The sequence below is a fragment of the Myotis davidii genome, unplaced genomic scaffold (genome assembly GCF_000327345.1).
Source record: "Myotis davidii unplaced genomic scaffold, ASM32734v1 scaffold556, whole genome shotgun sequence".
Classification (NCBI taxonomy): domain Eukaryota; kingdom Metazoa; phylum Chordata; class Mammalia; order Chiroptera; family Vespertilionidae; genus Myotis; species Myotis davidii.
Window position 1 is genome coordinate 741,241 of NW_006287671.1, and position 11,950 is coordinate 753,190.

At 40.6% G+C, this 11,950-nt stretch overlaps 1 protein-coding gene across 1 annotated transcript in view; it reads left to right on the forward strand.

The window, feature by feature from the left end:
- NTRK2 (neurotrophic tyrosine kinase, receptor, type 2) overlaps positions 1 to 11,950 on the forward strand; it is a 326,931-nt gene that overhangs the window by 50,451 nt on the left and 264,530 nt on the right. The window contains exons 9-11 of the mRNA XM_006759498.2: positions 933 to 1,069; positions 1,568 to 1,700; positions 4,286 to 4,588. Of these exons, the coding sequence (XP_006759561.1) occupies positions 933 to 1,069; positions 1,568 to 1,700; positions 4,286 to 4,588 (573 nt within the window). The remainder of the gene's footprint in view (positions 1 to 932; positions 1,070 to 1,567; positions 1,701 to 4,285; positions 4,589 to 11,950) is intronic.

Consider the following 11,950-nt stretch of genomic DNA (forward strand, 5'->3'; position numbering starts at 1 on the left):
GAAATCTGGGTTTTTCTACAAAAGAACTTTTCATTGGAATAAGGATCCATCTAACTTTTTTCATCATATCATAAATAGAATGACCAATTTTACCCATCATGTTTAACTGTGACTTACATAGCTTTGAAACATCATAATACTGTGATGGTTCAAGCTTCATGCCTTTGAAACATGGTTTGAAATTACATTTTCTTTCCATAGTTTGATTCTCTTTCAAAATTGAGGTCTGGTAGTAGGTTAGATTTATGAATTACTTAATGGAAAAATGGATTTATACAAAATGTAGATGCCTTTCACTCTTTTGTTCTTGACTATAAAAAGTGGAGGGAGCCTGGCCAGTGTTGCTCAGTGGTTGAGCATCTATCTTTGAACCAGGTGGTCACAGTTCACTTCCCAGTCAGAGCACATACCCGGGTTACAGGTTTGATCCCCTATAGGGGGCATGCAGGAGGCAGATGATCAATGATTCTCTCTCATCATTGATGTTTCTATTTCTCTCTCCCTCTCCCTTCCTCTCTGAAATCAACAAAAATATATTTTTAAAAAGTGGAGGGAGGGAGATGGGGGAGCTAAGGTGGTCCCAAACAGATGCCTATTTATGTGGGGAAAAAAAAACAGACTAGTAACTGTAGAACAGAAAAAAAAGTGGAAGACAGTTTTACAAACTAGAGTTGTTTTTTAAATAAAATTATTCTGCAATATTATTTTTAAGAAATGAGTAAAATTTGCTTTCTAATCTAATTACTGCACATTCTTGGTTCACATTAAATCTGTAAAACTCACCAACCTGGCTCTTTTTCAGATTAACATATATCAGTCTCAGGAAGTAAATAATAATTAATTTTAAAGCATGAAGAGTTTTCAATTTATTGCTGTGATTTTAATAATGGATTTAGTTGTATATGTCTCCATTTACTTCTCTTATTGCACAGGTTTGCCGTCAGCAAATTTGGCCGCGCCTAACCTCACTGTGGAGGAAGGGAAGTCTATCACCTTATCTTGCAGTGTTGAGGGTGATCCAGTTCCGAGTTTGTACTGGGATGTCGGTAATCTGGTTTCCAAACATATGGTAAGACTCATCTTTGGTTCCGTGTTCATAGACAGATGAGAGTACCTCAGAACTTGAGGTTTTATTAACCTAGTGATGATCATTTAATATTTTATAGGGGCACATGAGGAATTGTTGGTGTATATTTACTTGCTATTTATTCTTAATTAACAAAGACTAATGCAGGTTTGCATTTTAGTTATGTAAACCCAATAGACTGGCGAGAGTCTATGTCTCTAGTGAGCTTTTTGTGTCATCATGAGCAAGGTGAGTGACTCTTTTTCCCTTGGAGGAAGGTAGGTAGGCGTTTCAGGATTAAATCAATTTCACATATTAAACAATTGCCATCTAGAGAAATAGAACAACGTCTGATTTACTCCTTTGCCTGTGCTTGATTAGGCTGGAAACCTTTTCTGATGTTATCAATTATTTTCTCTAATTAGGGGAAGAAACCCCAAATCTTGTCGCTTTGGGACCAGTCCTAACAAAGATTATCTTTGTCTGTTAATTCATTTGTAGAATGAAACAAGCCACACACAGGGCTCCTTAAGGATAACTAACATTTCATCTGATGACAGTGGAAAGCAAATCTCTTGTGTGGCAGAAAATCTTGTAGGAGAAGATCAAGATTCTGTGAACCTCACTGTGCATTGTACGTAATCAGACCAGCATGTGTTTTTAATAGCAAATGATCGTGGACACCCCTACATTTGTCGTTGGGGCACTCCGGGTGCTGCTTACGTGTGTTAAAAGAAGGTGTATGCCGTGTTCTGTGCATACTTAATTAAGAAATGTTATCAGCCTCATTCACTTGTTCTATTTCTGCTAATCTTTCTCGCTCATGCGCTGTCTTTCCCTTAAGCTTCTTTTCGATTTTAAGCTTGTCCTCTGTGCCTCCCCAGTCTTTATTTGATGGAACATATTTTGAGCTGGTTATCCTCCTCTTGTTTATAACTTTTAGCTTAAATTCTGATAAACCAGTTTCTAATTTCTTTTTCTTTATAAAAGCAATATAAAGCGTTAGAGTTCTGATACCTAATGTATGGGGCTGGCTGTTCACAAACACCTACTTGTACTGTTGATACAATAAAACCTCATTAATTTGACATCAAGTTTCCATGAGAAGGTTGGAGGAGTCCTACTTCAGTTATTGAAAATTATTATCACCTGCAAAAATCTTTTATTATTATATCTGTTTTAAATTTCTGTATACATTGAAACTAAGCTAGAGGATAGTGATACTTCTTAAGCATATGTACATTATTCTCTAGTATTAATAAATAACATGACACATACCTTAACATTCCAGATTGTAATGCTCAGTGTGAATGCATATTCAGTAAAAATCACATATACTGTTCACATCATTGCAAATTCTGAGCTGGATGGTACAAATTAATGAACTTTTACTCTGAAAACAAAACAAAACAAAAAACAAACAAACATGATGTGTGGTGTGTGTATGCACAAATCCACACTGCACACATATAGACACTGGTTAATGTTCACTCATAGAGGACCTACAGTATGTGGGGGTTGGAGTGAATGACTAAAATTACCAACCATAATCCTTTGTCACTGGCAGTATTACCACTATGCCCAGTAGACTCTGGACTTATAATTTCTAATCATTTTGACCTTCCTGGAAGCTTGAAGTCAGTGTTACCCCCAAACATATGCAACCAGCTTCCAACTTTATAGCCTTAAATCAACACCTCACCCAAAGCTCTTTTGAGCTTGGTGGAAGGAGTAAATGTGTCCTGGGAATGGGGTCTTGGGCCCGTGGGAGGAAGGTAAGTGTGGTTCCTACCCCACTGTGGTCCTGTGTTTGCAACACGGACCTACAAATAAGGACATGGAAGTTTAAAATGTTCTCAGTTTGGGTTCATATCTATGTGGTAGCCATGGTCTGAAGAATTAGCTTTATCAAAGTTTAGATAGAGAGTAGGAGGAATAAGTGATACAGAATATTAACAATTGAGCTAATCTTTGCAGTGACCTTGCTCAGAGTGTTTTAGTTATCACCCCCACCCCCTGCCCTTTCATGTCAGGAACCTATACATCCAGGAAGCTGGGCTTCTGGATTGGGCACCAGGAGACCTGGATTCTTGTTTCAGATCTGCCTCAATCAGTAACCTTGACCAAGATACTTACCCTCATTGGACTTGGGTTTCTTCATCTGAGAAAGAATGCTATTAGGTCTCAAAAGTGTTTACAGTCCTTGAATGTATAATCAAAGTCAGACGACATTAAAATAAACAACTATGAGGGGTTTTTAATACCTTCACCCAGGACAGTGGTGGGCAAACTCATTAGTCAAGAGAGCCAAATATCAACAGTACAGCGACTGTAATTTCTTTTGAGAGCCAAATTTTTTAAATTTAAACTATATAGTTAGGTACATTGTTATTAACTTAATTAGGGTACTCCTAAGACTTAGGAAGAGCCACACTCAAGGGGCCAAAGAGCCGCATGTGGCTCGCAAGCCGCAGTTTGCTGACCACTGACCTAGGATAATTACTGTTTAAATGAGCTACTTGATAATGTTTGTTTTCTGAAGCATAAAGTTCTTTATATTTAATGTTAAAATAATCTCTAGTTTGTTTGTCCAGGTTTAGATAGGACTTCAGCTATTAGAGGGATCAAAACATTGACACAGCCCCAAAAAACCCCAACTGTATTATAAATAAATGTGATGCTCTTAAAGAGCATTTACTATTGACAATCAGTGAAATCAATCAGCATCGATAGGAACATTTGCAGCATTGATCTGTTTTAAATAATTTAGGTGAGATTAGGACTGCAGGCAAGATTTCCAGTCTTTTTTCTTTTTGTATTTATTATGAAGTACTGCAATAGTGACCTTCAATGTTTTGATGATCAATCTGTATAACATCAAGGCATATAAACCCAAGTCAACTTCAGTTGAACCCTTTCCACAGTCAGAAATCTCTAGGATCTGTTTGGAGCAGGTTCCCACACTGAGTAGATGTGAAAATGACGGTGATGCATGGGTCTTCAGCTGAGCAGGGGCAGGAGTCTCTCTGAAGCTCTCTGTAGGGAGTTAAATCAACCTTGATAAGGATAGAAAATATTGATGGATTCCAGGGTTGCAGGTCATATGTCTTCTTAAACCAAACAATGGTTGAATAAAATGCCCTATTGATGACACAGAAATCTGGAATGGGGAAAAACTTGAGCTTTCTGATGCTATTAACTCTCTCTTTTTTAATTTAGTTGCTCCAACTATCACATTTCTCGAATCTCCAACCTCAGACCACCACTGGTGCATTCCATTCACTGTGAAAGGCAACCCCAAACCAGCGCTTCAGTGGTTCTATAACCGGGCAATACTGAATGAGTCCAAATACATCTGTACTAAAATCCATGTTACCAATCACACGGAGTACCACGGCTGCCTCCAGCTGGATAATCCCACTCACATGAACAATGGGGACTACAAGTTAGTCGCCAAGAATGAGTATGGGAAGGATGAGAAACAGATTTCTGCTCACTTCATGGGCTGGCCTGGTGATGACGGTGAGTACCTGATACTTTTGCATCTGGAGAGAGGCTAGGGTCTGCCATTCAACTATGGACAAAATTGTGTACAACAACACCCCCTCCCTTAACCCAGGGGCTTATATCATCATTATTTAGTCTCATCATTTTGAACTACCTGGTCATCCTCATGGGTCTGTAAAAGACCCGCAGCTTCATCCTGTGGGTCTTTATTCCGGGGTGCAGGGTGAAGGAGCAGTAGCTACACAGGAGACCTGCTTCCTATGGCGAGTATAGAGTTCAAAAAGACAACTAGAAACGTGCAAGGCTTCTTAAGGCCTACATTCAGGACTGGTGCATGGTCTCTTGAGCCTATATGCCCTTGGTCAAAGCAAGTCCCAGGGCCAAAGCCAAGTCCAGGGGTAAGGACTCCTATTTCTCTCAAGAAGGTGATGGTGGGGATGAATAAGTTTGAACAATGATCTGATATACACATTATTTTTATCCCAACTGCTTATTGAGATTTTGTAGTGACAGTGGCAAAACCATGAGCAGAAGGAACGTGTTTGGTTGGCTCCTGAAGAAATTAAGATGTATTTTCTAGTCCCTTATCCACTTGGAACTCAGGATCCTACTTTCTGATCCATAGATGAGAAACCAGTGCCTTGGCATGTTTTGCTTACCTGGGCTGACTGAGTTGAGGCCTCCTTTTGATCAGGTCCTGAATTGTTTTTCTAGGACTGGTGATAGTTTTTGTCTCACCAGTAGCTTGGGTTGGGACAAGGGTGGCTGGCATCAGGAGTCTGTTCTGGGGCCAGCAGCAGGAGTTTAGTGTGAGCCCCAATAACAGCAAGGATAGTTGTCATGCCTTTACCTGCTTCAGATCCTATTGTTGAGAGGAGTATTCTTGCTTGCTTGGTGTTGATGCCCAGAGACCTGTCGCTGTTGTGGAGGCTGAGGCTTGTGTTTGGATATTGGGACCTGTACATGAGTTGAATTCTTCACCGTAATAGTTTTGAGTTAATCAAAGCCACACAAAGATGGCTTGGCAGAAGGAAGGGAAAATATAAACTTGGAGGCCCATGAGACAGGGGCTGCTTGGGAAGCATAAACTCCTGTGGCTCACAGGGCAGCCCCATGGACAAAGGTGATGTATGCGAAGCCACCTTCAACAAACAGTAAATGAGAATGTCATAATTCCCAATCATAAAAAAATGTTCCCATTATCTTGGAATTTATTCCACGGCTAGGTAATGCACAAGCTTCCTTAGTGTTCAAACTGTGATTTGAATTCTATAAGTTTGATTTACAAACATCCTTTCAGGAGTGTATAAAACACACAATGTTTGGATGCCTTACCCAGACAGCCCTGGCAGGGGCCATTCCCATTAATTCTTCCTCTTAATTGAGTTTAGCTGTTTGGCTACATTTGCTGTAGTAAATCTCTAGATTACTTTGTTTTGTTTTTTTTTTTTCTTGTATGTTACAGGGACTACAGCTTCATAGGTTAACCCAGGGACTCTGCTTTGGGACAACTGCTTTTGGTTTGTTCTTAAGTAAACTTTTTATTTGTGAATAATTTTAGATCTACAGAAAAGTTGCAGACAGTAGAGAGAGTTCCCAGCTATCTTGTACCCAGTTTTTACTATCGTTGACATCTTGCATTACTGCAATACATCTGCTAAAACGAAGAAACTGACACTGGTATATTACTGTTAACTAAACTGCAGACTTTATTTGAATTTCGCCAACTGCTTTTTGAAACTGTTGGAGATGAATTTGTGCAGGGTGAAGGTCAGACGTTTAAAAGTTTTAGAAGTGGCTTGTGTGCTTTGATATATGCACAGTTCTGTCCATGTAAAGCCAGCAGCTTCTATTTTAGGTGGGATTTTGATGTATTTTGTTTTGAATGCTTCTGTATGGTGCCAGTGTTTGAGAGAGCTTACCTCCTCTTATCCATGTGGCCTCATTTTTATCAATTATTTCTGTTTGTTTTAACTCAGCTAGTGATAGGAGAATTGTTTTCTGGCACAAGACTAGCTTGGAGTTTCTCAAATATCTTCTTTAAGAGAAATAACCATTTATTTATCAAAAATAAAAATTAAGCTCAATTTTACAAATGTCTTTAAAATGTAAATATCTGCTTTTAGAAAAACAATGATTTTGTTTTTTCTCTTTAAGTATTTACTCAAGACCCAGCTCTCAAGGAGTAATAAATGAAAGTGGAAATGAAAGAGACTTGGCCCAGAGTGACAGTGGATATAAATGGCCCTCGTGGGCCATACACCAGTGTGACCAATTATAGCTTGACCTCACTTGGCTTGTGTGATAGCATCTTTGTGGGTATTTACAAGATTTGTAGCCAGAGCATACAGATAATGGCTTTGCATAGAATGGATTCCTTTCCCTCTCCTCCCCATTTAAAATGAAAGAAAAATAAATAGCAAATATAAGCAATTCATTTCCCTGCTGGTCTAAAAGGTACATTCCAAGTTAAGGACAACAGGTCAAGTTTGAGTTTATATTTGTTCCATATTTCTGCTGTCATCATATAGTAACTGATGAAGTTTAGCTTTTACAAATATTTCTGATAAAATGTTTTAGCTATATTTTCTCAGTTGTTTTGATGAGATCCCTTCTTTTAAAAATTGTGAGTTTCCTGGCTTACAAGGAAGCCAGCAGCCTGGGATCATAGTGGAGTGGGTTTGCATGTCCACACAGAGCCTGGAGAATTAACATGACAGCGCTGCTGTCCTCAGTGTGTGTCCCTCTTTAGCTCAGAACCAAGATTTTCATGGGATGGTTACCTGCCTTAGGAATTCATTTTCTATTTGGAGCTAGATGATGAAGCATGTTGGAAGAAATTTAAACAGAAATAAAATAAAAAAGTCCCTAAAACAGAAATGGGTTAGCATGGAAGAGAACAGACTGGTTGGAAGTAGTTACATTCGTGATGGCCTTGACTTTCGAGTGGCATGGAAATACTGGACATAGTGCCCCACAGAACCTGGGGGAAGCCACTGGGAGAACTGGTCAGGCATCCATACTGACTCCTCTTGGATACCAATAGTAATAATGATAAAAATATAGAATAATTGGTGCACTGAGATGCATTTTAATTGGGTTTGGCAAGAAGTAGGATGAATTTAATGCATGGCTTAAGGAGGCTTGGGAGAGTGAATTAAAAAGTAGAAAGAGCAGTGCAGGCACACGTAGAAAGCGTGGAGCTATCTGAGAATTCTCCTAAGATTCTGCTGGATCCTATTTAGCTTACGGGCCAAAAATAAGCCTGTCTGAGGTGAAATTGATCCACTATGTGGCTCTCATTGGAATTCAATCCCCCACAGAGAAAAAGCCTCTTCATGACATAAAAGTGTGTGTAGGCTCCGTGGAGGTTAGAACTGGTGAGGGTGTCTTTTAAGTAGAATTTTAAACAAAAATTAATGGCATGATGCTTGTGAATGTCACGAGAGAGAATCCTGAAGACTTTGCTAGTATCTTCTAATCAGCACACCTTTCCAAGGTCAGATAGCTCTATGAACCTGAACACGTTGATTGTTTAAGAGTACATTTTTTCTATGGAAGTCATTACCTGAGTGACTAAACATTTAGACTTGGAACAAACCTAGCCAGGGCACTAGTCGATAAAATACCTTGGTCTGAAGCTTCCCAGTCTTCAGGCAGTACATAAAGAGTCTCTCCATGGCCCACTCATTCAGGAAGAATGTCACAGCTCAAGAACGCTCATTCACACACGCAGTGGGAGTTAGTGACTTATGCTTCCTAATTCGGGAGCTGTTGTTTCCTATGCAGAATTCGTGTCAGGAACAAACTATAAATACTGGAAGAGTTTTCCCCACAGCTTCTTCTTCGTGCTATTTTATCAAGAGATTCATGACGTCTGGATGAACTAGAGCACATAGAATTACCCTCAAACTGGCAGATTTAGATCTGGTGTACTGAGGCCAAAGAATGGAGAGAAAGGAAATTCCTCCAAATGTATAGCATTGAGAAAATAACCCCTTCCTCCCTGTCACTTGCCCCTCAGGCCATTTGTCAGTTCCCATTTCTTGTCCTGGGAGTGAAAGGAAAGTTCTACCTGCCTTTCTGACTTAAATAACTGTGAAGTCTGATTCGGCCATAAACCCATACTTATCATGATAATTAAGATTTATACTTAAATAGCTCTTTATGTCTCAAGAGTACTAATGTTAATTAATTATGCTTCCCGAAACTCCCAAGGACTTGCCAGAGCCAATGCTATTATCCGCTCCCGTCATGGGGAAGACTCCTTTGTACAGGAAAAGTGAGCAGACTCGCTCCCCATGCTGCCTACATTCATGGCTCAGCCAGAAATGAAACCCAGACATCTGAACCCCCAATGTTTTTGGGCCCTGAGTTCAGCCTGTCATTCAGAAAGGGAAGAGGAGAGGGATCTGGAATCAAAAGGCGAACCACTATGAGCTAGAAAACACTGTTGACAAAGGCCAGTTCGTTTGAAAAGACCAGGCCTTTTGCTATGGCTTTATCATATGGAATTCTTTGAAATACTTTTCAAGATCACACTAAAGAGAATCTCAAAATAGAATTTAAAGAAAAGTCTTTTCTTTTTCTTTCTCTCTCTTTTATTTTTTTTAGGGCATTAGAGAGAGACTAAAAGCTTAAAGGAGGGAAACAGATGTGTTTTCTGGCCTCCACCATTATTTTTATCTTTGCAACAGAATGGAACGGGAACCCTACTGTCAGGCTACCTATCTTCCCACAAATTTCTTTATTCCTACAAATGTTTTTTTTCCTTTAACTGTACAGTCTTACAGTTAAAAGTCATAAAGATTTACTCATGAAGATTTACATAAAGTTATAAGATTTACTCATGAGCAATAACCGAGATTAGAAGATGGAAATAAAATCCTCATTTAAGTCATTTAGCATCAAATTATGAGGATGATGAGGTGCTCTGGTTTGATATTATTTGGGGGGGGATGGGAAGGTGATTTTATGGACCATGTTTAGAGGCCTAAATGCCCCACAGGTCCTCTCTTGGGGGTGCAGACAATGCAGGTTTAATACCGAGCTTGTTGGGAGTGCATGTGCGACTGTGATACACTCTCCATTGTTCTTTTCCCAAGTGTTTCAGGCTGAACTCGGGCCCTGTTAGTCTTCCTCCTGTAGTTCTAGGCAACATGCCTTAGGTAAGAACCTAAGTACAAATGAGTATAGCACCTGGAGACACTCAAAAAATCCTTCAGAAAGTAGAACGTGAACATCAGACAGGCGAACAGTCCTGCTTGGCGCACATATTCTTTGGGTTGGAAAACAGTTGTAGCTTCTGCCTGTGAGTGAGCTGCGGAGGGAGAATGTGGTCTGTGGCTTGTTTGGAATGCCAGTGGGATGGAATGGAGTTTCTAGATTCCCATATTCTATTCCAGAGATTCCCAACAAGAAGCTTTCTGGCTTGATGCCACCTCCTGCTGCCTAGATTTGAGATTTCTTATGCAATGAGAGCTCCTAGGCTAGGATTCAAGGAAGCCTAACCCTTCTCAAATCCCCACTGCAGGTGCATAGCTCAAGTCCGATGTTGCTCATTCATCTTTCATTCATTCTCTTTCTGTTGGCTTTCCCCCTCGGAGCTAGTCATTGCCTTACCTCAGTCACCTTTTAGTCCTGAATATCACCAACAGGGGTTTCTATTGTTAGCATATAACAACAAATGATGGACATATTTAAACTAACTAAAAGAAACCAGGTAGAAATTAGACTTAAAAATGGCAGGATATTTTCAGAATTTGACCATTGCCAGAGGACAAAGAGGAAAGTGGTGATTGTTTCCTGTGTCTGCATTTAAAGTGATGTTAATAACCACCTCGCTATGGGAATGTAAACATCCTGGGAGGTTCGCTTGACTAAGCAATTGCCAGAAGCAAAATCCTATGCTTGATGAGCTGGGGTCAGCTGGAGTGATGTGACCCTTCTTCTGCATAAATGCTAGGTCTGGGCACCCTCCATGTGCCAGGCCTCTCAAACCTTTGCCCCTGGAGAGGCATTTCTTTACTGTGACAAGTAGGTCCTCATCAAACAAAGTACAGTATGCTAGGGAGGGAAAATAAAGCAACAAAAAAACCAACCCCATCATTGTTCCTCCCACATTGTCTCTCTGTGAGTTTCATAATCTTGCACTAAATTTGGCTATTCCTGAGGACAAAAGGAAAGTGACAGTACATCTCATAGATCTAGGATGATGAAGTCAGAAAAATGTGCTTTCTAGAAATTTTAGACATCACCCGATGGCTTTGCGGTTAAACTTGGTAGGAAAGGCACGCAGCGATAGGCGTCAGAAGCCTGGACAAGAGCCTGTGTTACAGGTTATAAGCTAACTTGTGTACTTTTGATCCCACCCCCAAATCCCACTTTTCTGTAACCTGACGTTTGCTCCATTGGATTGATTCGATGTTTTGGATTTCCCGGGGAGCTTTGTGTGAGGAATGTGTCTGGGCGCTCCCTTTCTGTGATGAGGCTGATGGCACCTGTCAGTCATTTCCCCTGAAGCCCTGACAGTGTGCGGCTTAGATAAATCTGCTTCAAATCCTCATGATGTCTTTTGACTTTCTTATGGAATTATACCTGTAAAAGTGGGTGGTGACTGGGTGGGGGGGTCTCTGAGGGCGTGAGAACAGGTCAGGTGACCAGTAGACCCAGTGTTAGCACTAGTAGCCCTATGCCCAGGGAAAGCCCTCATTCCTGGACAAACTGCAAGGATTTGCCTGGAACCATCCCAGTTTTAAAACTTTGAGTCCAATGTCTCAGGAATCCCCTTGGTCTCTGGCAATCTGGGATGGTGGGTCACCCTAGTACATATTTATATCCAAATACTTAAAAATATAAACCAAACTAATGAGTTGTTAAGTAAAATAGGTGATATCCTTCTCCAAACATGCTTGTAATGATCTGGAAGGCTGGGTTTGAGGATCGGATTGTCAGACTCTCAGAATTCCTGCTAGAACATAGTGGTTTTTGGAGAGGTGGTCCCTGTCCAGGGCCCCTGTCCTGTGCCTCAACTATTCACAAGACGTATATGAGATGTAGTGAGTGAGCATGTGGACACCCCAGCCCATCTATCTTGGCTCAGTCCTCACCACTCCCTTGGGTCTTGGGTCACAGGGTGCTCATACTGATGGTGTGGCCACCCGTGTGTTTGGGGCCTGTGCGGAGGGAGTTCTAGGTTGTGGGCACCTGGAATGAGGTCTAGAAGTGAAGAGTGGACTCTGGTGGGCAGGTCCCCTTGCAGATTCAATATACCCTGTTCAAGGAGTTGGGGACCAGAGTGGGATTCTTTAAAGTAATAGATTACTGAGAAGTTCAAAGAATGATTTGCTGACTTGGGGTTATAGGACCTTTCCTTCA